Below are 22,901 nucleotides of genomic sequence, written 5' to 3' on the forward strand. Positions count from 1 at the left end.
TTAACACCACAAATATATTGAGCTTTGATGTATAGTTGCTAAGGTGAAGCTATACTTGGTTAAGCTGTGCTCAATTTAAATGTAGATGATATGACTATGCAGTGCTACATTATAATCTGCAAGGTATATTGTGTTAAGCAAGTTGAAACACAGCGATTAATTGCTGTTTTCATTCACACAAAACACTCCAGCTACATAGAGAGAACTTATATTTTCTGTGTGAGTTACCAGTGGCTTTTTACACCTACTGCGCTTTAAAGTCTTTAACGTTGCATCGAGAGAGCCATTCTAACGGCCTCTTTTCGTTCGCCGTTACGTTACCTTAGAAGAACGGCAGGGATTCATCTTGCCGTCACACTTAACCTTTGAAGGACTTACATCCACCCAACTGGAATGACCAGCATCGGTGTAAAGAAGTGGACTAACCTTGCTCAATTTTAGGTGATTTCTCGCTTACTTCTTGGGAATGTAGATAACTGGTTTGAACATTTTTGTTGACTGCACTTTATGTAATGTTAGCCTAACGTCACACGTTACTTTTCTTTTGGCGGGCGGTGAACGTAACGCACGTAACGTTAGGTTCAGATAACAAACTGGACGCTAACTCGTCTCCACGTCGACGTTAACGTTGGGGTTCACGCTAGCTAACGTAAGCTAACTTACATCACTCAACAGTTAAATTGGTGCCTTGACATACAGCCAAACCGTTCCACGCTGGTTTAGCTACCCGGTTAACGTTACACAAGTTAACGTGGCTAGCGGTAGATAGCTAAATACCTCTTACTTTAAAACTACAATATGCTTGAATTAAATCTGTTGATTTGGGGTATTCGGTGACCTTTCGGTTGACCCCCCCAGTCGGTCCACGTAATCCCTCCTATCCCTCAGTGAATGAGCGGCCAGTTTGATGACGGTACAGGATTTTTGCGGCAATTGTTTCCCCGGTCACTGTTCTGTTGTTGGTAACGTTGGTGTGTTTGTGAGTCACCGTCAAAAAAATACATAATTAAAGTTCTGAGTCCTCCTGAAATTCATTTAAACATCTTCACAGCGTGATGGAAAGCCCTGCTGATGACTACAGGATCCAGTCCTTTGACCTGGACACTCAGATGTTGCTGAAGACAGCCTTGAAAGGTCAGCAGGTCACTGTCCTCTTATTTCAAAGTCAGAATCAGATCCATGTCCCCAAATGCCTTTAATACCTTTCCAATAATTGCATTTCATTCATCAAGTTACCTGCAGCGTCCTCAGTGCCAAGGATACATGTATTTTTTTTTAATGCAGTTTTTTCTTCTTCTTTTTTTTTTTTCTTTCAGATCCAAGTTCAGTGAATCTGGAGAAGGTTTCAAACGTCATCGTGGATCAGTCTCTAAAGGACCAACTTTTCAGCAAAGAAGCTGGTCGCATCTGCTACACCATCGTGCAGGTGCAGGCTCTACGCTTTTACATTCATCTCCACACAGTTTGACGGGCTCGTTGTCCATACAACCGCCATTGTTGTCCACATTAATATCTTTGATTGAGACAAAAGGTATTTAAGAAACCAGAGCAGAACTTCAGCATTCCATTAAGTCTCTTAACCAATGTCTTAATCCTCTTTTTAATGCCTAACTGGTAGTTGACACCCGAGCAACAGGAGGCTCTTAATCCAGCTTACCTACATCGATGCGTTTCCCAACATTTTGTCCATGCTGTGCCGTCCCATCTCGGTCCCCCCGTGCAGGCCGAGACCCAGCAGAACAACGGCAACGTGTTCAGGAGGAGCGTGTTGAACCGCCTCCAGCAAGAGTACAAGAGGCGAGAGGAGACGAGGGGGCGCTCGCGGCAGGAGTGGATGTGCTACGTCTCGTTCATCTGCAACGTCTTCAACTACCTCAAAGTGAGTTCCCCTCTTTCAGTTGGATGAAGAAGTCAGCGGCGAGGCTGGAGGCTGGTGGTCCCACTTCGCTTTCACGTTGACTCCGGTTTCATTCTCAATGACGGCCATCGTTGTTTTGCACAGGTCATCTCTCTAAAAGTGGGTCAGGGCTGATTGTTCACTGGAAAGGTGGAAATTCAATTTGGTACAACATCACCGCTGCATCCATGAAACTTTGAGTTGTCTTAAGTTTGGTGACGGCCAGCTGCTGTAAGCACCATCTATGTTTTTCCCTGACGTTTAGGTGAACAACATGCCGATGGTGGCTCTGGTACATCCTGTCTATGACTGTCTGATCCGGCTCGCCCAACCAGACGCTCTAATGAATGAAGAGGAGGTGAGGAACCACGTGTAGTTATGGCTCCTTTTGTTGGTCATTTTATTACTCTAGATTCTAGATTGTCAGTAAAATGTCTCCTGTCTTTTTTTTATACATACATACATTGCTTGCTAGTTTTCCTTAGTGACATCCGTTTAGTTGGTTTTTGTTTGACTCCCTCCATCGCACATTCCCAGGACAAGTTTGGGGCGTTGAGGGTGTGCCTCAAGTGTTTTGGGACAATTGTAATTTCTTATGACATTTCATTGGGGGTGTCACGGGCAATGGTAGCAATAATGCTAATGTCAAATTTTGAGACATCGCACAGCGGGTGGGTGGGCGACCAGTGGGACGCTTAATGCAAGTCCAGCAAAATAAAAACATCTCTAGACCACCGTTCTCTATTCAGACATTTTAACCGGGTCTGAGGCCATTTCCACACTAACAGAACTCTGTCCACCAGTCATGTGACTGATTAATGCAAAACAACACAATCCTATTCTTTTAAAAAAAAGAACACAACAATTTTGGACGAATGAGGACCGTAAATGGTTGCATATTTAAAAAACACAATTGGTATCGTTTTTTCAATACAATCAAAATTAAATTGAATACAATTAATATCACACCTTCCCTTGATTCAGAGGTTTTATTCAATGACATCGTAAAATATCAGACCCCTGACGTCCCCACCCTCCTCCGCAGGTAGACTGCCTGGTGGTGCAGCTGCATCGCATCGGCGAGCAGCTGGAGAAGGTGAACGCCCCGCGCATGGACGAGCTCTTCTTCCTGCTGCGGGACGGCTTCCTGCTGCAGGAGGGGCTGACCTCCATGGCCCGGCTGCTGCTGCTGGAGATCCTGGAGTTCCGGGCCGGAGGCTGGTCGCTCAGCGGCACCGCCCACAAGTACTACTACAGCGAAATTGCTGACTAGGATCAGGGATTTTAGGGGGGTTTTGTGTGGACGCGGGAACCGAGCCGCTGCTTCTGCAGCCCTTCGGATTAGAAAACCAGCAAATTTCTAAAGGACGTCAGCCTCCTCCGGGGAAACGGGGGGAGGGCTTCGAGAAGACGGCGCCTCACAAACTGTGGAATGGCTTTTTGATTTGGCTGTTTGATCATTTGACCGCCACGTGGTGGCGTGGATGCGGAATGTGCAATAGTTGTACAAGGCGTTGTAGTTCAGTTGATGAGGTTTAGCCACATTCAGGTACACTTTGTTCTTAAGAAGCTGAAGCTATTTTATTTGTTGTTTTTATTGATCTTGCCGGCATTCCTGTTTTTTACCAAATCCAAAGGACTTGGAAGCGACATTCCAGTAAGAAACAAGCTCATTTGCTTTACTTTTTATAGTCGTGCGACCAAATTTGATTGAAAATCTATATTTTAATAATTTAGTTGAGCTTTTTTTGTGTGGAATGGACATTTTACAGGTTTGAAAAGCTATTCAGAGGAATTTTCTGCCTTTTTTTTTCTTTGTAAGATTCCTGCATTAAAGTTGGGTTAGGTGTCATAGTATGAGGCAGTTTTATTAATTGAGACCTTTTATTTTAATTCTTTGTCATAGCTCAACTAAAACATAAGAACACAGCTGCAGTTCACATTTTAACATTTGACGTTCAATATATTTCTGGATTCACAAGTTTAGTTTGTTAAGCAATTGGTGCAAATATAGACTAACTGAAATAAAAGTAGCAATATGACAGTAGACAAAATGTTGCAGGATAACCCATTTCAAAATATATATATCTATAGATATATATTATTGGATCCTAATAATCGATGCATTAATACAGAATAAACAATATTTACCCTGAAAATGTGCTTAGTTCCCCCCCCCCCCCCCCATGGCTGGAGGAACGTCTGTCTACTGAATTCCCTGCAGAGAAGTGATGTTCCTCTGAATGAGGACTGCCACACTTCTTCTGAGCGGATCTCTGCTGTTTACGGCGTCACGATCTCTAACCAGAGTTGTGCCTTTTGATTCTGACAACAGCACAGCAGACAAACGTTACACCTCTCGGAGAAGCTGTACCCAGTTTTTTTATGTAGAGGAGTACGGTTCAATGTAAAATTTGCAGATTGATTAAGGAAGTGTATTATATTTCCCCAAATATCTTCTGATTGTGTTAGAGGATTTCAGTTTAACATTTGTTTTTCACCACTTTGAGATCAAGTAGATATAACGAACGTGAGTCATTCAAGTTAAATTAGTCCCTCAATGAGGCAGTGCTGACTTGCAACAGCAGCTCATAGTTAATAACACTTTTACATTTCTCAATTCCATTTTCATGGTTTGTTTGTACATTTGATGCAGACTTATTTGTTCAAATAAATCTTTGAAGTTTATTCCTGTGTGTTTATTAACAATACAGTGGAGTCTGTATCGTACACAATGTAGTAACTCTTTACAAAAAGACACAAATGTCCAGGTCTTCCTTTTACATTTCACTGTTGTCCTACAGCACTTTTTTTCTGCACAGTCTTTCCAACATTGTCACAGTGCTCCTTATTTACAGAAATGGCAGAACGAGTCACTGAAAGTCCATCTGGGAGAGGAGGGGCCGGAGGGGGGCTTTCTACCACCACCGGTAGTGGGCGTAGGCTCTGTTGGCCTCGGCCATCTTGTGCAGCTCATACTTCTTCTTGATGACGTTGCCCTCCTTCACAGATGCTGCCAGCAGTTCCTGGGAGAGTTTTTCGTACATGTGCATGCGGCGATGTTTGTTGTCCCGGCACTCCGTAATCATCCATTTCATGGCCAGGAAGCGACGGCGGTTGTCCGAAAGGGGGATGGGCACCTGGGTGGAGGTGGGGACCAGACCGAATATAATTAGCCTTTATGTTTATTCCCTCATCTGAAGCATTATTGATGCGCCTCATCGCTCACCTGGTAGTACTTTCCACCTTTCTGTATGCTGGCCAACCCAACGACGGGCTTGCAGTTCTCCAGAGCCTGGTGGAAAACGGCGTACGGGTTACACTCGATCTCTTCCTTTTTCCCTTCTGCAGCTTTGTGATATTTCTCCACCTGTTTCCTCTTTATGCTCGCCAGGGTCTGGAGGCAGAGAGAGAAGTTAGATTAGATACGACACAAATCTTTGAGCTCCCCTTTGAGACTGTGTTTGTTTTCTTACGTCTGTCATAATCTCTCGGGCCAAAATCTTGTTTCCGTCTGTCATCATCATGTTTATGAATTTACTGAAAAGCAAAAACAAACATTATTGCCTGTGATGAATTTCTAAAAGGTGCACAGCTCATGTTTTTCCAGTACCTGAGGACTGGGTCACTGAAAACGGAGCTGGTGACTCCACTGGTCGCTGCCTTGAAAGGTCGGACCGCTTTGAGCTCCCGCTGCTCCTTCTCCTCGGCACTCAGCTCTGTCTCCGGTGTGCTGTAGGCCTCCTTGCTGACCTCCGGCTCCAGATAGTACGGGTTGTATCTGCTCCACCTCACCAGGAACACTCTGCCAACAAGGGACACCAATTAGTTTGGAGAGTTTCTGCGGCGTGAGGACCGGAATCACCAGCCCCGATTGGTCGATCCATATTATTTACAGAGATTTTGGCAGCGATCATTAAGGGCAGTAGATCAAAGCAGATAGTGAGAAATATTCACTTTGTACACTTTAAAAATGAAATAATAGTCAGGTCATGTTTTTTTAACAAAAACATTCTTGATTTCAGTCTGAAGGAATTGGTCTGGTTCAATGTCGAACAGGATATGATGCTTTTCTCCGTTATCACTGTAAATTAAAAGCTAGTATGATCATTGTCATTGGTGGTTGGTAACATTTGATATCTTGAGCAAAACAATGATGGGGCTACTACACACTATAGTTTGACACTAATAACAGAAGCAGCTAAATAATCAATATTATAATAAATGCAATCTATATCCGCAGCACAAGGTGCAAAAACACATAAAGGCGTATAGACGTATATGAAGCCTAGCTAGTCTGCTTTACATGATGTAACCATTTCATTGAGACCGATGAAAAACTAAACAGCTAACGATACATCGGTTTCACAGAACAGAGGAATTACGTGTAATAATTAAGTTAATAGCTGTTTGCAATTGTACGGCTCGTGTTGGCAGATATGTAACGTTACCACAACCGCATCATTCTAAATGTTTTAATCCTGAATTGCCGTAAAATTTCGTCCATAGCACATTAATACCAAATAGACTGCTAACGCCAGCTAGTAATGTGTGTGTGTGTGTTTATAATTTGATATTACCTTGGTGTCCAAGGTTTTAACAATCCAGTGATGGAAGCAGCCATCTTGAAAATGTGAGTGTCTGTCAGGACCCCGGCTTAGTAGCTCCCGCAGATGCCTTCACAGAAAGGTTACATTAAAAATCAAGTTTTTATTCGGCAGATAAGAAATGTAACACCGATGTGATTTTTTTAATACTTTTTTTACAATGATGTGAAACGGTGTTTTTTTTTTAATTTCTTTTAATAATTCTGATCAATAATGTTGGACTCTCGCGCACACGCTGGCGGTGACGTCACGGCTTGTTGATAGTGCCATGGCGTACCAGGAAGGGGAGTCGCTTGAATCCTGGCTCAGTGAGTAATTCCTCTCATTTTATGAATTAAATCAAGTGTGTAATTAGCTGGATTCGGGGCAGTAGCGTTAAAAACCTGTTAGTGAGGAAGCTGCTTGGGTGGAGGCGGGGGGGCAGTTACGGGTGGGGTAGTGGTGGTGATCGAGGGTCCTCCTGGTTCCCTATCATCCGTCTGCATCATTGGCAGGATGGGGGCAGAGAGCCTTGATGACAGCTCGGGGTTCACAGGCGCTCTGCGAGAAGCTCTCAGCACAGTTTCATACTCGCAGCTGGTGTTGAACAGCAGTGAGCAGCACTGTTGACACGATGAGCTCTCTATCAGTAGTTACAAAGGGGACAATCGCTGCATTGTTCCCTGTTTGTTCACGGTGGGACGTGACGTGTGTGTGTCTCTCTCTGGGCAGATAAAGCCACCCATCCGACTAACAGGCAGGAGGACTGGGAGTACATCATAGGCTTCTGTGATCAGATCAACAAGGAGTTGGAAGGGTACGGCCGCGATGTCTTTGCAAACCATTACCTTTTATTCACCTCCAGAAGTGTGTCTGATGTTTGAGTTTCTGTTTTTATTTTTTGCAGTCCTCAGATAGCTGTGCCTCTCCTCGTCCACAAAATACACTCGCCACAAGAATGGGAAGCTCTTCAGGCTCTGACCGTAAGAAATGATTCACCTTAATATTAACCAGCATCTTTTTTTAAAATTTGTATTTAATCTCAACAACGTTGTCTTCAGGTATTGGAGGCATGTATGAAGAACTGCGGGAGAAGGTTTCACAATGAAGTCGGAAAATACCGATTTTTAAACGAGCTGATTAAAGTTGTGTCGCCAAAGGTATGCGTTCTCCAAATAGGACTATAAAACAAAGTATGTATGTTATCTGTATTTCCTACCATCCGGCCTCTAATCCTCTCTCTTTTATTTGCAGTACATGGGCGACAGTGCACCCGAGAAGGTGAAGATGAAGATTGTTGAGATGCTGTACAGCTGGACGGTGGCTTTCCCAAACGAAATCAAGATCAGCGAAGCCTACCAGACGCTGAGAAGACAGGGTGCGTTGGGTTCAGTCCGGCGCTCATCACAATGCATGTGACAAAAAGATGCCTCATCCTCCTCGCTCTCCTCACCAGGCCTCGTCACACACGACCCCGAGTTGCCGCTGGACAGGACTCTGATCCCCTCTCCTCCGACTCGGCCCAAACATCCGGTGTTTGACAACGAGGACATGGGCAAGGTGAGAGATCGGAGGGACGTTTCACTTCGTCAATGTTTTTGTGCTTTAAGTTCATATGTGTACGTAGTAGTGACATGTTTGTACCTCTGTTCTACTTTGTTGTCCTGTTTATCTTTGTCAACAACGTAAAAAAAAAAGGAGGTTGAATTCCTTGCTGTTCACACTGGCAAGTTTACGTGTGAACTCTGTATAATTTGTTGTGTGTGTGTGTTTAGCTGCTTGCTGAGCTTCTCCGGAGTAAAAATCCAGAAGACCTCCAGGAAGCCAACAGACTAATCAAGAACATGGTGAAAGAGGTAAACGCTGCGTGGTCGCTGCTCGCCGCTCGTAGGATTAAGCTCATTAAAGACGTCTAATGTTACAAGGCATCTGCTGCGCGTGACGATGTGTGGTGGACGGTAACGTTGTGTCTCCATGTTTGCGTCAGGACGAGGCCCGAGTGCACAAGGTCACCAAGCGTATTCACACGCTGGAGGAGGTGAACATCAACGTGAAGCTGCTGACGGAGATGCTGTCCCACTACGACAAAGACCGCTCCACCGACTCGGACAGGGACATCATCAAGGTGTGTGTCAAGAAGAAAATCGGTGAAAACACACTTTTCCCAGATGTAGAATTACTTTATTCACGTGAAAACTATTGCCATCGTTGAAATGACACCTCAGCTGCGCCTCCTTTTCTGTTTTCCTCCCAGGATCTCTACGAGCGATGCGACAAGCTGAGGCGTGCTGCTTTCAAAATGGCCACCGAGACGGAGGACAACGACACCAGTTTAGGTCCTCCCTCCCCCTCCGTTCTCGACGTCTCGGGCCGCTTCCTCGCGTGTAATCTGTGAACCTTTTGACTCCTCAGGGGACATCCTGCAGGCCAGCGACGACCTCTCCAGGGTCATCAACGCCTACAAGAAGATCGTAGAGGGGCAGCCCCTCAACGGGGACAGCGAGGAGCCCCGACCCTCGGCCGGTCGCAGTGAGAGCGGTGAGAGACCCCGTAGGGGGGCCCCGCGCCTTTTCTGTTTTTGTTGCATTTTGCCTAAATAAACGTCCCGATATCTTGCCGTTGTCCATCGCTCATCAGAGACCACGGACACGCTGATCGACCTCGCAGGCCTGGACACTCCGAGTCCCCCTCAGCCCGCCGCCCCTCCCTTCCAGTCCCTGAATCCCGTCTCCGCCGATCTCTCTGCGTCCCCCATCCCCGTCCTGCCTCCTCCGCCCAAACGCCTGGCCGGCTCCGACGGCAGCCAGAGCAGCAGCCCGATTCGCCCTCCCCTGGACAAGGCCTCCACTACATTGTCCCTCCTCGACGATGAGCTGCTGTGTCTGGGTACCGTATCCGCCATCGGGACTTACTGAGTTGAAGGAGCAGTCGGACATTTTGGGGTGACAAGCTTGTCTCGTGTCTCTCAAAATCCGCCCGCCAAGCGTCTTGAAGCTCGCTGAAAATGTGATATTGTGTTTGTTCAAAAATTGTTCTGGATTTTCTCTCTTTTGATAATACAACTGCCTGCATCTTCTTCCAGGACTCAACGACCCCCCCGCCTCTCTGAGCGGCCAATCAAAACCCAGGCTGAATGAGTTCACCAATCACTGGACTTCCTTGCAGGTACGACCGCAGCTCGCAGGTTCCCATGTAACAGGAGAGGGTGGTTATTACCTCCTCATCTCCTCTGCAGGCTGCAGGCGTGGACATGTTTGGCAGTGTCGCTCGTTCAGGTCCAACTGTGCCTCCAGTTGTGCCTCCAGCTGTTCGCCCAGCTGTTCCTGCAGCGGAACCAGCTGCTGCCACACACAGTCTCCAGGACCTGCAGGACCTGGCCATGATGGGCTTTTCTGATCACAAGAGGTACTCGGCCATCCACAGCCTCTCCGTCGGTGCTCTGTAACAATTTGACCGATGTTAAGCGCAGTTCCTTCCCACATAACCTCACTTATGATGCACGCTGTAGACATTTTGACTTGTTAAAGGGATTTATTTTAAAATAAATAAATACAATGTGCTTCTCAGCTCGTCCATCCAGAAGGCGGCCCGAGGAAGCGGCTTCGGGTTGCCTGCGGCAGCCCCTCCCCTCGTGCACGGCCACGGCTCTCCCTCCTCCCCCTCCTTCCTCCGCGGGGCGTTTCCCGGCTCCCCGGCTCTGTCCCACGCCAAGGCGCAGAGCCTGGGCTCCGCCCCGGGCAGCCCGCTCTTCCGCTCGCTGTCCCCCTGCGACCTCCCCCTCCAGGGCAGCCCGGCCAGGGCCACGGACTCCCTGAGCAACGTGCACGTCCCCCTGGAGGCCATCAGACCGAGTAACGGCGGGGAGGGACTTGTGGGCTGGACTTGTTGACGGGCGGGTGATTTGGGATGAATGATGTGCCCTTTCCTCCTCAGGTAAAGTGTTGCCCGTGACGGCCTACGACAAGGACGGCGTTCGCATGCTCCTCAACTTCGCCTCGGACTGCCCCCCCGGCAGGCCCGACGTGTTGGTGCTGGTGGTGTCCATGCTCAACACGGCGCCGCTGCTTGTTCACAACGTGGTCCTGCAAGCCGCCGTGCCAAAGGTGGAGACGTGTGTCCGGCGCGGAAAAAAACTGCAAATTCCTCCATTTTAACGAAGGTGTAAATGTACAGACTCCTTTCCTCCTCCACCAGTCAATGAAGGTGAAGCTGCTGCCTCCATCGGGTACAGAAGTGGCTCCGTTTAACCCCATCCTACCTCCCGCCTCCATCACCCAGATCATGTTGCTGGCCAACCCAACAAAGGTAGGCGACACAATAACACTTAAGGACGTGAATGCACAGCCACAGAGCCTTGATGAGGCTAAGAGATCTGTGTGTGTGTGTGTGTGTGTGTGTGTGTCCTCGCAGGAGAAGGTGCGTCTGCGCTATAAGCTGGCTTTCACACTAGGAGATCGTCTGTGCAACGAGGTCGGAGAGGTCGACCAGTTCCCCCCGCCAGAGCTATGGGGTCATCTATAGAGGCGCGCAGGCCTGCTGCCGCTCAGCAGGTACAGACCGGTTTGCTCTCCATGAAGGTGTGAAAGGTGACTCGACCGTACAGCTTCACCTTCCTTATAGTTGTTGATTCTTCTTTTTGGCCATTGTTATTACTGGCAGTGAGAAGCTGAAACTAAAGTAGTATTTATACGGTGCTTGTATACGTTTGTGAACAAATGAAAGAGAGACACTGTCGGGTAAGACAGCCGTAGTGTTTACAGGATGGCATTAAGATCAATATTAAAAGGGAGTTTGCCTAAAATGAATATTAACTATTTAATTGTGCTAAGATCAATATATTAGAGCAGTGGTTCTCAAATGGCGGAACGTGTACTCCTCTGGGTGCATGAGATTTAAAAAAAATTAAATTAGCATCCATTCAAACATAGTTATCTAATAAATGTTAAGTGCAAGTTCATGAACTGAATTTTATATTCAATTCATTTTATTTTGTATAGCCCAAAATTGCCAATGGTTGTTGGTTCGCTCTGCTCATATCCTAAAAACCCAGAGTCTCCCCCATACCAGGATGGTTTGACCCCTCCTGGCACATACCCCCCTCCCTCCTCACCTGTCAATCAATGCTGCCTTGAAAGCTCAAACAAAGGAGTCGTGTTTGAAGCGCAGCATCCACGAGGGGTCACCCACCCAAAGTGTTGTTGTTTCAGTGTTAACAGACAGTGATGGCACGGCGCTGTGAATTTTCCTCCCAAAATGCTTTGCACTGCTTTGGGTGGGGGGGCATCTCTAAAAAAAAAAAAAAAATAAGGTTGAGAACCACTGCATTAGAGCTCAGCTTCTGAGAGGCGCGATGCAGCACAGAATGCTACACCTGAAGTTAGCAGAGCCGAAGGTCCAACAGCTGAGCTTTAGTGTCACGTGTTCCTCCGGCCGAGCACTTTCTTAGCCCACAGAAAATATACTTGAATATATCCAGATGTTTGAAAACGGGATGCAGCAGATGTCTTAAGATGGTGAGATAAACTGGAACATGTGTGTTTAGTAATAAGTACTATTAATTTGATGATTTAACATGGTTATAAATATACTTGTGATATGTGACAATATTTCGTTCTGTGAAATTTATGTTTGAGTCAAACTGTATTTCATGAGATTTCCTTCTAAAAAAAAATGAATGAGAAATGCGGGTGTTTGTGTTTAAGACTTGAGTTTTAGCAGCGGGCAATAGTTTGTTCTATAGATATCTACCCCTACCAGTGTTAATATTGGAAGTATTTTGGCTTATTTCCATTTAGTTATTGTATTTCAGTGCATCACTGAACCTGGGAAATGTGAACTCAACAAAATCTGGTTGCTCTAAAGGGAAATCTGTCCCCATGAAGTGTGTTCAGCATCATTCCTTAAGGCAGTCCAGCCAATCCTCCCGTAGCTCCCTTCTCTGGAAGCCCTCCGCTCATCAAATGGATGTACAGAAGAGGTGCCCTTACTGTACGTAGTGTGCAATGTACCTTTGGTGTGTGACGTGTAGCTGTTGGGAGACTTCTCTACGACGGGCCGTTTGTTCACTACATGGAAACAATAAATACTTTCAAATCGACGTCAGAGTTTTGTTTTTATAAACATAATGAAAAGAGTTTTATTATCAAATACCATATTTTGATTACTTGAACTTTATATACAATACAAAAATGTCAAAAGAGGAGCATTCCGTTCAACGTCATCATTCACGCTTCCACGGTTCCTTCCTTAATAATCGCCATGGCCAGATTCCGGGCCAGAGAGAGTCTCAGGAGCTCCACTTTGGTCAGCTCAATGTCTTCATCCTGAAATCAGAAATGCACTCGCATGAGAAGTGTGCCGGGGTGTGATATTACACCACCAAGTCTTACAAACTGAGCAATGCATCATGGGGGAAATGCTTTCTAATTCACCGTAGAGTGGAAAACACACCAGCTTTCATTTCCCTTCATTCAAACTGAAGCAGTAAATTTGACTAAATCAACCCAATATCAAAGACTTGTCAAGCGTTTTCACAGGAAACGAGCTTCTTCTCGTCAAACAACAACCATCATCGGAGCGTGAGGAGCTGCGTACCTGCGAGGTCTTCGGTGAGCCGAGCGCTGAGGCGTTCAGGCAGGAGGTGAGCTCCTCTAAACAGAACATCAGCTCGTGGGTTTGGTCTGCCGAGAAGATCACCTGAACATTCAAAACAACAAAAGCCACCTTTCAGCTGAAGGGAGACATTTTCCTCCCATTGTCCTGTGACTAGTAATTTAAAATGAATCATCGGGATGAGACGGGCGCGGTGACGGACCTCTTTCTGCTCCAGCAGCGGCAGGGCGTCGGTCAGCAGCGTCATCCAGAAGCTGCGGGGGGCGATCTTGGCCGTCATGAGCGAGAGGAGCAGCTTGGCCGCCTCGCCGAAGCGCTTCTCCCCGTACAGCTTGTGGAACTCCCGGTACTTCCCTGGAAGTAATGAAAACGGGCCCCCGTGTTTAAGTCAACGCCACCAAGCCGACGCGGACATCGATTACGCCCCCGCGGTTTCTGATAGTTTAGTCTCACATCAATGACTAAAAGGGGCTAAAAGTGAAGCTGTCCAGGGGACAATCTGCTGACTGAACGTCCCCTCACTTGATGAGTGACTTTAACTTGCCAGGTGAGAAGGTGTGCAGCGCTACAAAACGCTGTTTTACGTTGCTTGTTCATACCGAGGAAAGTGAGCCTGTCGCTGAGCAGCATTGCTGGACCCAAGTTGTCGATCAGGTCCAAATCAGAGAAGGTTCCTCTGGTGCAGTAATCCTGTAGAAACCTCACACACACAAACACACACACAATGTTAAAAACAAATTGGAAAGAAAATAACCTCATGCTTTAAGAAGTTTGACCTCAAATCACAAAAAAATAATTTTTCTGTTAAAGGCCTTTTGAGGCATAAACAGTGTTGACGGTCTCTCAGACGCTACGTGTTGTCCGGGTTACCAACCTCTCTGAAATGAGCGTGGCAAAGGCAGCGTCTTTGGCCCTGATGCTCCAGGAGAGAGCAGAGCCCAGTCGGTTATTCCGCAGGGCGCGCATAGCCATGATCTTGCAGATGCTGCGCACTGAATGGGGAACAGAAATGAACGCTTGGGAATAAACACACAGCTCTACAATTGTCTCCGTCCGAGTAAGAGAGGCGGGTATTGAGAAGGAAGCGCTACCTTGCTCGGACATCTGCCTCTGGTCACAGATCCTGAGCACCTTGAGGGCTTTGCGCTCGGTGTCTAAAGGAACCCGCTCGATCTGCAGCTCCAGGTAGACGTGGCCAAACTCTGGGCAGTGGTCAAAGTAATCCACTGCCAACTGCCACAGACTGCACACAAACACACATGACAACATGATCACACGGTTTCCAGTGTGCTGACACCGTCGAGGGCGTCCTCTAGTCTGTAAATTACAGTCTTAAGTAAGAATTAAAGCCTTGAATGAACATGTGATACTCTACTTCATTTCCCCACCGTGAGGATAATGTGCACACTTCAACAACCGCACCTGTGATGAGTAAAGAGACCAGAAGCGTATTCTAACAGGAGGAACTCTCTCAAATTGGAGCCAAAGCTGAAAAGATGCAAAAACAAGAACAACATGGTGGACGTTAGATGAATGAAGAGTGCTACCTGGTTATCTCCAGATTAAAAGAGACTTACTGCAGATTGTGAGACTGGAGGAGTTTGCAGTGATCCAACAGATCCGTCAAATGGGCCACAAACCACCAGTTGTTGAGAGCAATGCTGAAGAGATGTGTGGTGGAGAAATCAGGGGAAAAGTTTAAAACATGAACGTAGCTTGTATGTCCTTATATTTATAGATGGACGTAATTCTGCATGGTACCTGCAGTCTTTGATGACCTGATGAATGTCAAACTCAAAAGCAGCCAGTAAAATGTTGTCCAAAGGCTCTGGAACGCTCCTCGAGTCCAGAAACATGGTCAGGCATGACTGCGGCGCACACAGACACGCAAAGACAGAGTGTAAGTAACAGGAGTACACTTGAACGCCGAGTGGTGCAGCAGCAGTTGGTGTAGTGTACCTGTGCATAGTAATGTAACTCGGTGGGTTTGACTGTGGGGTGGCTGAAGAGCAGCCTAGTGACCAGGAAGTGGTACCAGGTGCTCAGCAGCTCCTTGTGCTCCAGCAACGTGTCTTCGTCCCCCGCTAGGATCTTAAATGCCAAAATGCAAAAGCCAGGGAAAAGGTGTTGGATTCATCTGACCGATGTTAAGAATATATATATCTTTAAGATGACTTGCTATTGCTCACACTGCAGTTGTAATTAGAAATATTGATTTTTGTAAAAACGAGTCGACTGGGGGCTCCGACCTTGCAGATGATCTCTAGGTGTCGATTGCTGGCAAACGAGTTGTCCTGCAGGCAGCGGTTCACCTCGTCATGCCAGTGTCTCCACTTCACGTCAAACTCTGTCAGCGTCTGATTGCCACCAGGCTGATGGTCATCGGAGAGAGTTTAAATAAAAGAGTTTGAATAATGCAAAAGTCACCCGTTGTGGCAAGTAAGAATATAAAATACAGATATCCTTCTGTGAGAGGAACTACTGAAAGACAATCTTACATTGTAGAAGGGCATCCTGCTGAGCAAAGTGTCAATCAGCTTGTACATGCTCCTGGCAGCAGGCTGCAGGGCGGCCTGCTTCACCAGCATCTGTCTGGCTTCCTCCAACCTGCCCTGCAGCACATAACTCACCACCTGCACAGATTAAAAAAAAAACATTAGATTACGGGACTTCCACCCTCAAAATCAGGGTTCGGTCTGCAAGCAGCTTGTACAGTTTCAAAGACGTGAACGCCCGTGTGTTTGCGCGGCACCCACCACATCCCAGTAGTCGCGGTGCTCAGCAGGGCTCTCACTCTGCAGCACCTCTCTGGCCTTCTCATCCACATCAGCCTTGTGTAACCTTACCCAGTCTAGGAGGTGGAGCAACAGGGAACCCGCTGAGAACACACGAACACACACACACACACACACACACACACACACACACACACACACACACACACACACACACACACACACACACACACACACACACACACACACACACACACACACACACACACACACACACTATAAAATGTGTTGCAGACACAAAAGGAGATTACCACAAGCACAAAGTGAAACTGACCGGGTGCAGCATCAATGAAGAGCACTTCACACAGATTCCAGATCAGTTCTATGGCCAACAGAATGGAAACCTGAAGCACCAAAACAGAGGCTAAGATTAGGACCGTTTCAATGAAAACAATATAGCTATTAATTTCTCTTCTTTCTTAACCTAACCCTAACCCTTTATTCATCCAACTACTGCAGCTAATAGCTCAGTGTATAAATGAATATATCTTGTTGTCATAAATCATATAAATAATTACATGATACTATATTGTCACAATACAATTCAACTGAATTGAATACATGTTTTCTTGGATGGCTGCTCAGCTCTACTCAAATTAATAAACAGATTGCATCCTGCGTGTGCGTTATGTCTACATGTCACATAAGGATGAAACATCTCAGTACATGCCTGGTTTCCATATTGCGTGGCTACTGCTGCTTCTTTCGTAGAAACTGCAGAAAAGAGAAAAAATAGAATTTAATTATTTACAATAAAAACCAAAACATTTAAATTATATTTTTTTAAATCAGACCTGCAACTTGCTGAAGCTCCTCCATACAGGCTCGTATCACAGATCTGTAATTTTTACTGATGCTGACAAATCTAAGGAGCAGAATAGAGACAAATTACTATATTTGATCTTTTCTGCAGGTGCTTATTCTGCCGTTTAAAATGAGGGTTTATGTGAAAATCAAAATGAACATGCACCGAAACAGAGCGATCGCCTTACTGGGTTTTTTTGTTCTTGCTGGGGAGGTCCTCTCTAATTGTCTGCAGGCCAACAAAGATGTGATGAGACTCATTGAAGAGTTTGCGTAAAATGGGGGAATATATATCCTCATCTTTCCTGACTTCGTGGATGAAGGAACAGCCTGATCCTTTAGCGTCTGAAATGAAAGAACAGATGGCATAACAGAGGGGGATTAGAGGAGAGGGAGAGGACAGGAGAGAGTGAAAGCATCGAGGGGGGCTTGTATGAACGTCTGCACATACCTGACCCTTTGTAGAGAGTCTCGTACACAAGGATGTCCCCCGGACCCCATGCAAATCCCAAATGCTTCCCATCACTGGCTGCAGGAATATTCTGCATTCAAAAAAAGAGGGACTTTTACAGAAATGATCCATCCAAAACGGAGAGATTCAAATATAAAATCATACTGTGTTGTGAAACTCCTGGCAAGATAGCAACTTTGTTGAAAATTGAATAAAGACATAATGAAATGGATCGGTATTTTTTTTATTCAACTTTTTAGCAGTGATGCCAAATTTATAACTGTACTGACAGTCTACTCATAATTAAAATGGATGAATTTGCTCAGTTAACATTAGTTATCTAGATTACTTTCGAACTAACGTAACAGTTTATTCTTCCATTATTGTCAAATGTGTTCTTACTCCATTTATATATATATATATATATATATATATATATATATACAAACACACACACACACACACACACACACGTGTGTGTGTGTTTTAATATTGATGTATTAAGTGTCTGACACGCTTTATGGGACTTGAGTTCAACTCGCTTGATTTGAGTTTCAGTGATGTTGCTATGCGGTTAGCTAGTTAGCAACGCTATTCACTGGGAGAAGAGAGAGAAAGTTAAAGTACAGCGGCTACTTACTGTGACTGTCGGCTCCACATCTACCTCCTCCATCAGAGAACAATGCTAGTAACCCGATATAATATGAATGACCAACGATTCAGCTCTAAACACTTTACCACATGAACTACAGGTCCAGCGCTGCTTACGCGCCTCACTCATTCATTCGAAGGACCTGACGGCGCGGTAATGATGACGTCACCCAAGGACTGGCGATTCTCCTGCCTGCACAGGGTGTTTTTTCACGTCTGCTTCGCATCGGTCTTTATGTGTTTTTGTCATAGCCGTGGGCTGTACGCACGACATACGTGGCTCTAAAAATGCAAATGAATAAAGAAAACGAGCTAAATACACATAAAGCTTTGTGAGACGGGGTTCACATACAAGATAATTCATGGATTCTCAAAAAATGTTCTGAACATTTCAGAATGACTGAATGCTGATGAGAGGTCAGCGGTGCGAGGAGACGGATGTTGTGTGATAGTTGAATCTCTATTATGATGATACCAAAAGGAAAAACTAAGCTTTGCGCGTGCATGTGGCCCTGTCACGCGCATTGGGACTCTCCCGCCCATGCTCAGACCGCGCTTTCATCCTCGTGATTACCCGTGGCCATTCAACGCCCGGCATTGCGGACGTGCACAAACGCGTGACCGCGCACGCATGGTTCGAATATTTTATACGGGAACGGGTACGTGCGCGCACCCGTATTCTTTGTGTGGAAGCGTAGAGAAGCGCCAAAAGAGTGACCATGGCTGATGAAAAACCAAAGGTGAGTATCTTCAAATTGCATCAAAAATATAATTTTATTTCACCCGACCTGTTTCATAAAGGCTCATAGAAAATACCCTGCATGTTGTGTTTTACGTTGGTAAAGTTGAGAGCCAACGTGAAACTACTACTACTAGCGACACCTACTTTGATGGACCGGAAGGTTTGTGCACGCGCATGCAGAGGCGCGCAGATTGCTGTCTGCTTGATCTCCCGACCAGCGGGAGTCCTCCTCACAGGCTCAGGTCATTTACCTGATCTAACATAAAAAAATAATATTAATATTAATGGAGAAAAATATGCAGTTGTTGACTGCGACGCTCTAAACCAGAAATATTTGAAATCCAAGTTCAAGCAAGCCGATCTCATTTTGTTGATGGAAAATCTGACTCATCAACTCTGGATCTCTTCATGGCCTTTTTAACAGTTTTTGTTCTTTTCTCTCTGACCATCAGGAATCAGTCAAGACAGAAAACAACGAACACATAAACCTGAAGGTAGCGGGTCAGGATGGATCTATAGTGCAGTTCAAGATCAAAAGACACACACCGCTCATCAAACTCATGAAGGCCTACTGCGACAGACAGGTGGGTGTGGCCCAACATCTGCACACAACAACATCTGCAGCATGAGGCCGATTGGCGTTCTCCGGTTTGCACTCCGTTGTTTAAGATCTTTACTGAACGTTCGCTTGTTGCGATATTTAGCTCTGTATCAGCCGCTATGAAAATGCCACATATGTCTCAAGTCCCTTTCCTTCATTATCAAGCGGTTTAGCTGTGAGGTCTTTATGTCAACCACCACTTGATTAAACGAGTCATTTCGAGTTAAAAACAAACAAACACTTGCCTCAAATGTATTTACTATGCCCACAAGGTTTAGCAGTCCTCTCTCGCTTTTTTATCTTTTTGTAATGAAAATGTGCAGCACCCCCATTTCTACTCACACCCACTTCCCATGTGTGTAGACGGTGTGGAGCAGGGCTCAGAAGAGCTTTGTTGCTTAGCTGCCTTCACATCATATGGGAGTCATTATTTGAATTGCTTCATAGTGTAAAGCCACCTACTGGAAGTACGCACATGTTTAATCTTGTTTAAAGACACAAAAGGCCGGCGTTCTAAATTGCGCAATCCGAACCTCAAGCAAACCGGTTGCCATGTCTGGGCAATTCACAAGTGTGTAACTGTTTTTATTTGACACAAAGACTTAAGTTGACTGCAGATGTTTAGGGTCAGAGTCGGGATGTTAGAGAAAGCATGGTTTGGTCCGACAGACAAGTCACATACAACCCGTTTATTGCAGTCTGTTGAAAGGTCAAACATTAAATAAAAGCCCAAAGAGACTCTCTAAAGAGCCATTCATCATAGTCGTCTTGTCCTCAAAGAGACATTGTCCGTGGTTTATTGGCTGTGATCCAATTCAAGCTCTATGACATGCGGCCGATGCAAAACCTCTCTCAATATATGAAGACAGCTTACCGCTCGCTCAAAAAATGTCTGTTACTTAAACTGCCCGAAAAGAGACATTTTGGTCATTCGGATCATTTTTAAACTGCAATATTCATTACTATTTTATTTCTCTTTAACTTGAGGAGACAATATAGCGAAATACGTTTACTGTCTTCAAACATCAGCGATTAATACAAATGTTATAAATATAATATCGATAAGGGCCCTGCTTGGGCTGAATGCATGCAAGAAACTATAAATGATATAAAATCATAAGGTTCCTCCCGTTTAGGTGTCAAAGTCTCCCCGAGTGAGACAGTGAACCTAAAGTTGCTCGCTGGGAAATATGTCAAATTGCGATTTTTTTTTTCTTCCTAAATGTAACACACAATCCACAGATAATGATTATTTTGTGTGTGTTATGTGTTAGTAGAATTCATAATAGTATTGCTTACCAATGGGCGTGCTAACCCACCACTTAGCCTTAGTTAAAAACATCACTTTTGTGCATTAGTCTCCAGGTGAAATCTCTATTTTGATGGTGAATTAGTCATTGTTTGAGTTTACTCGTACAATCTTTGTAAAATGTCGCTCATGTTTTTTAAATGTAATACACAGCAGCTGGCGTGAGAATCACTCACAATGTTGTTTCCCTTGAACACATGTGGTTCTTTTATGAACCATCCTTAATTCCCTTTGTTGCACTGTGAAACCTTCAAAGAGTTGGTTAAAGTCACCTGATCAGCACAATCTGATTTACAATTGCTGTAAAGCAATGGGAGTAACAAGAGTCTTTCATTAACATCATTCGTTTCATGCGTTTGTCTCTCCAGGGACTTTCAATGAGGCAAATCCGGTTCAGATTTGATGGGCAGCCAATAAATGAGACGGATACACCATCCCAGGTAAGTGTGAAGCTTTGAGACACCAAAACCTTCTTCAAATTGAAATGAAGTCATTATATGACATTATATCATACCTTAAACTGATTCAGACATGCATGCTGCATGCATGATGTTTCAATGGTACCACAACAAACATACAACAAATTTAATCTTGAGTAGAGGCCGAGCTCGGCCTCAAGGCTAATAGTACATCCACATCTTAACACAACATGAGCACGTCCCCTCGCTCCCAATTCTCCTCTCACTTTACATGTTTTGCCTAATGTCAAGTCAATTTATCTAAATAAATAAACCAACTGGAAATAAAATGTAAGATTATTTCGAGGGTTAGCTGGGTTGGCGGGTCGAACCCCGGCTGCTTCCGTGTCCCTGAGCAGGACACTTAAGCCCTAACTGCTCCCCGGGCGCCTTTACGGCAGCACACTGCTCCCCGTGTCGGACGGGTTAAATGCAGAGAACAATTTCCTGTTTGTGTAAAATAATGCTCTGCAATAAAAATGTCTTCTTCTTCTTGATTTATCTTTTTGTTCCTCTTCACAGTTGGAAATGGAAGATGAAGATACAATTGACGTTTTTCAACAACAGACTGGAGGCCTCATTTAATCAACCGCATGCTTCGCTATTTTCCTTTCTAAACACCATCAACCTTCCTGGCCTGTGATAAACAGTGGGCCGCTTCTTCTCGTCTCAACAGATTTCTGTGCAGCAGAGTTGGTCGTCTCTCTGCACCACACACACAACTGCTGTAGTATTTTCATTATCGCCATAGTTGCTGTTCTGTTTTTTTTTGTAAACCACACCCAGGGTTTGTGACTGAGCCCTGAGACTTAACTGAGCGATTGTTGTTGGTCTAGGCTTGGTGAGGGTCCAGAATATCTCTGTTTTAAAATGCATTTTAATCCCTTGGGGAACAGTGTACCCAGTTTGGGAATGGGGCTACATTGTCATTTTATAAATGTTTATGAAATAGAGGATGTGTAAAGAAATGTGTCAAAGATAGTTTGACACATTTTGGGAAGCCTGAAGTGGTGTTTCAGTTATGCATCGGCGCTATTTTTCTTCCATAACGTCTCTTAGCTCAGACTTGTGGAAACCTAAAAAAATAAAAACCACATTTAGGAGTTTATTTTACTTCACTTTGTTTATTTGTGATTCCTCAAAAGTTAGCAAAAGCTAATGTCTCCTTTGCATATTTCAACTGAAACGTTTTACCCTATTCATCTGTATCGTCTTTAATATGTAAGGAATTTTACGATACATGTCTTTATTCTTTAAGTTATTTTTTTTCTCATGAAGTCAACCGTAAATCTCCACCTCAGGATCACTTACTGACCTCAAAGTCGCCACTTCCATTCCTATTGGTTTTCTACAGAGGGGTTTGTTCATATATCCTTCATAGCCGGATTTAAAGAACATTTTGTTCCTAAAAACAATGTATGTATGTGATGACAGTATTTTCTGATTTATAGAGTGATGCGAATCCAAATGCCCCTCAGTAAAAACTTTGAACACTTAACATGTCTACGAAATGAAACAAGATTTTTTTGATCCAATGTTCAAATTTCTGGAAATGTAAGGAAATGATACATATTTATTAAGATACTGCCTCATTTGCGTATAAAAAATGAATGTTGTGGAAAACTTGTAATACAAAGAAATGATTGCCTTAATATAAACAATCAACGGTTTTCTGATGATATTAGTCACACATTTTTACCTTATTAACCTGGGGTTTCTCCCCTTAAAGGCATATTTGTATTGTCTATTAAGATGCTTATTAGAATAAAGCTATTGTATTTTCGAGTCTTCCACTAATGTTGTCTTGCTTTCCAGTGTGGTTGCTGCATCCTCTGCTGGGAGGAAACGAACAAAAAGATAAATGTATAAAACAGACACGCCCGGTCCACATGACCCAGGAGAGTTTTTCTTTCCCCATGCATTGCAGTTTGACATAATTAGCTGATTTTTACGATCAATACTAATAGATTAGATACAAAAATGCCTCGGGGATGT

The 22,901-nt window shown here is 44.8% G+C and overlaps 5 protein-coding genes across 7 annotated transcripts; 3 read left to right on the forward strand and 2 right to left on the reverse strand.

Moving 5' to 3' along the window:
- The first annotated feature begins 7 nt into the window (after positions 1-7).
- On the forward strand, positions 8-4,585 carry mif4gdb (MIF4G domain containing b). Of its 2 annotated transcripts, none has more exons than XM_040191233.2 (6): positions 8-649; positions 1,052-1,134; positions 1,317-1,426; positions 1,724-1,879; positions 2,163-2,255; positions 2,943-4,585. In XM_040191233.2, exons 2-6 carry the CDS (start codon positions 1,056-1,058, stop codon positions 3,168-3,170), a joined length of 666 nt encoding a protein of 221 aa, XP_040047167.1. In that variant the 5' UTR covers positions 8-649; positions 1,052-1,055; the 3' UTR covers positions 3,171-4,585. The 2 variants fall into 2 exon arrangements, with proteins under 2 accessions (XP_040047167.1, XP_040047166.1); XM_040191232.2 differs by having other exon boundaries at positions 300-441.
- mrps7 (mitochondrial ribosomal protein S7) lies at positions 4,559-6,650 on the reverse strand. The gene is made up of 5 exons (XM_040191230.2): positions 6,478-6,650; positions 5,511-5,702; positions 5,374-5,437; positions 5,127-5,294; positions 4,559-5,037 (listed from the first exon to the last, which is right to left on the reverse strand). The coding sequence occupies exons 1-5, from the start codon at positions 6,519-6,521 to the stop codon at positions 4,816-4,818; spliced, it is 690 nt and encodes a 229-aa protein (XP_040047164.2). The 5' UTR covers positions 6,522-6,650; the 3' UTR covers positions 4,559-4,815.
- A 28-nt stretch (positions 6,651-6,678) lies between these two features.
- Positions 6,679-12,580, forward strand: LOC120827975 (ADP-ribosylation factor-binding protein GGA3). 2 transcript variants are annotated; one of them, XM_040191224.2, is made up of 17 exons: positions 6,679-6,812; positions 7,216-7,300; positions 7,391-7,466; positions 7,545-7,643; positions 7,738-7,861; positions 7,940-8,043; positions 8,259-8,339; positions 8,471-8,608; positions 8,738-8,819; positions 8,896-9,021; positions 9,121-9,369; positions 9,566-9,648; positions 9,719-9,888; positions 10,051-10,334; positions 10,417-10,586; positions 10,678-10,788; positions 10,894-12,580. In XM_040191224.2, the coding sequence occupies exons 1-17, from the start codon at positions 6,773-6,775 to the stop codon at positions 11,002-11,004; spliced, it is 2,133 nt and encodes a 710-aa protein (XP_040047158.2). In that variant the 5' UTR covers positions 6,679-6,772; the 3' UTR covers positions 11,005-12,580. The 2 variants fall into 2 exon arrangements, with proteins under 2 accessions (XP_040047158.2, XP_077939984.1); XM_078083858.1 differs by having other exon boundaries at positions 8,896-9,012.
- Positions 12,581-12,588: 8 nt separating this feature from the next.
- nup85 (nucleoporin 85) lies at positions 12,589-18,275 on the reverse strand. Its single transcript, XM_040191225.2, has 19 exons — positions 17,786-18,275; positions 17,146-17,236; positions 16,883-17,039; positions 16,685-16,755; positions 16,561-16,604; positions 16,165-16,234; positions 15,852-15,973; positions 15,594-15,728; positions 15,345-15,467; positions 15,055-15,186; positions 14,857-14,963; positions 14,673-14,756; positions 14,518-14,583; positions 14,187-14,338; positions 13,970-14,087; positions 13,695-13,795; positions 13,298-13,449; positions 13,078-13,179; positions 12,589-12,806 (listed from the first exon to the last, which is right to left on the reverse strand). Exons 1-19 carry the CDS (start codon positions 17,816-17,818, stop codon positions 12,708-12,710), a joined length of 1,959 nt encoding a protein of 652 aa, XP_040047159.2. The 5' UTR covers positions 17,819-18,275; the 3' UTR covers positions 12,589-12,707.
- sumo2b (small ubiquitin like modifier 2b) lies at positions 17,965-22,699 on the forward strand. Its single transcript, XM_040191238.2, has 4 exons — positions 17,965-18,536; positions 18,991-19,122; positions 20,817-20,888; positions 21,429-22,699. Exons 1-4 carry the CDS (start codon positions 18,516-18,518, stop codon positions 21,489-21,491), a joined length of 288 nt encoding a protein of 95 aa, XP_040047172.1. The 5' UTR covers positions 17,965-18,515; the 3' UTR covers positions 21,492-22,699.
- The last annotated feature ends 202 nt before the right edge of the window (positions 22,700-22,901 follow it).

The sequence above is a fragment of the Gasterosteus aculeatus genome, chromosome 11 (genome assembly GCF_964276395.1).
Source record: "Gasterosteus aculeatus chromosome 11, fGasAcu3.hap1.1, whole genome shotgun sequence".
In the NCBI taxonomy this organism is placed as follows: domain Eukaryota; kingdom Metazoa; phylum Chordata; class Actinopteri; order Perciformes; family Gasterosteidae; genus Gasterosteus; species Gasterosteus aculeatus.

Excerpts from the sequence above, each read along its gene's own strand:
- sumo2b (XM_040191238.2), top strand. The coding sequence starts at position 18,516 with ATGGCTGATGAAAAACCAAAG. Across the intron at positions 18,537-18,990 it reads TGGCTGATGAAAAACCAAAG|GAATCAGTCAAGACAGAAAA; the intron begins GTGAGTATCTTC and ends TCTGACCATCAG. Across the intron at positions 19,123-20,816 it reads AGGCCTACTGCGACAGACAG|GGACTTTCAATGAGGCAAAT; the intron begins GTGGGTGTGGCC and ends TTGTCTCTCCAG.
- nup85 (XM_040191225.2), bottom strand. The coding sequence starts at position 17,818 with ATGGAGGAGGTAGATGTGGAGCCGACAGTCACA. Across the intron at positions 17,237-17,785 it reads ATGTGGAGCCGACAGTCACA|AATATTCCTGCAGCCAGTGA; the intron begins GTAAGTAGCCGC and ends TTTTGAATGCAG. Across the intron at positions 15,468-15,593 it reads GCAGGATGCCCTTCTACAAT|CCTGGTGGCAATCAGACGCT; the intron begins GTAAGATTGTCT and ends GATGACCATCAG.
- LOC120827975 (XM_040191224.2), top strand. The coding sequence starts at position 6,773 with ATGGCGTACCAGGAAGGGGAGTCGCTTGAATCCTGGCTCA. Across the intron at positions 7,467-7,544 it reads AAGCTCTTCAGGCTCTGACC|GTATTGGAGGCATGTATGAA; the intron begins GTAAGAAATGAT and ends CGTTGTCTTCAG. Across the intron at positions 9,370-9,565 it reads CGATGAGCTGCTGTGTCTGG|GACTCAACGACCCCCCCGCC; the intron begins GTACCGTATCCG and ends ATCTTCTTCCAG.
- mrps7 (XM_040191230.2), bottom strand. The coding sequence starts at position 6,521 with ATGGCTGCTTCCATCACTGGATTGTTAAAACCTTGGACACCAAG. Across the intron at positions 5,703-6,477 it reads TTAAAACCTTGGACACCAAG|AGTGTTCCTGGTGAGGTGGA; the intron begins GTAATATCAAAT and ends CCTTGTTGGCAG. Across the intron at positions 5,438-5,510 it reads TTCAGTGACCCAGTCCTCAG|TAAATTCATAAACATGATGA; the intron begins GTACTGGAAAAA and ends TTTGCTTTTCAG.
- mif4gdb (XM_040191233.2), top strand. The coding sequence starts at position 1,056 with ATGGAAAGCCCTGCTGATGACTACAGGATCCAGTCCTTTGACCTGGAC. Across the intron at positions 1,427-1,723 it reads TCTGCTACACCATCGTGCAG|GCCGAGACCCAGCAGAACAA; the intron begins GTGCAGGCTCTA and ends CCCCCCGTGCAG. Across the intron at positions 2,256-2,942 it reads CTCTAATGAATGAAGAGGAG|GTAGACTGCCTGGTGGTGCA; the intron begins GTGAGGAACCAC and ends CCTCCTCCGCAG.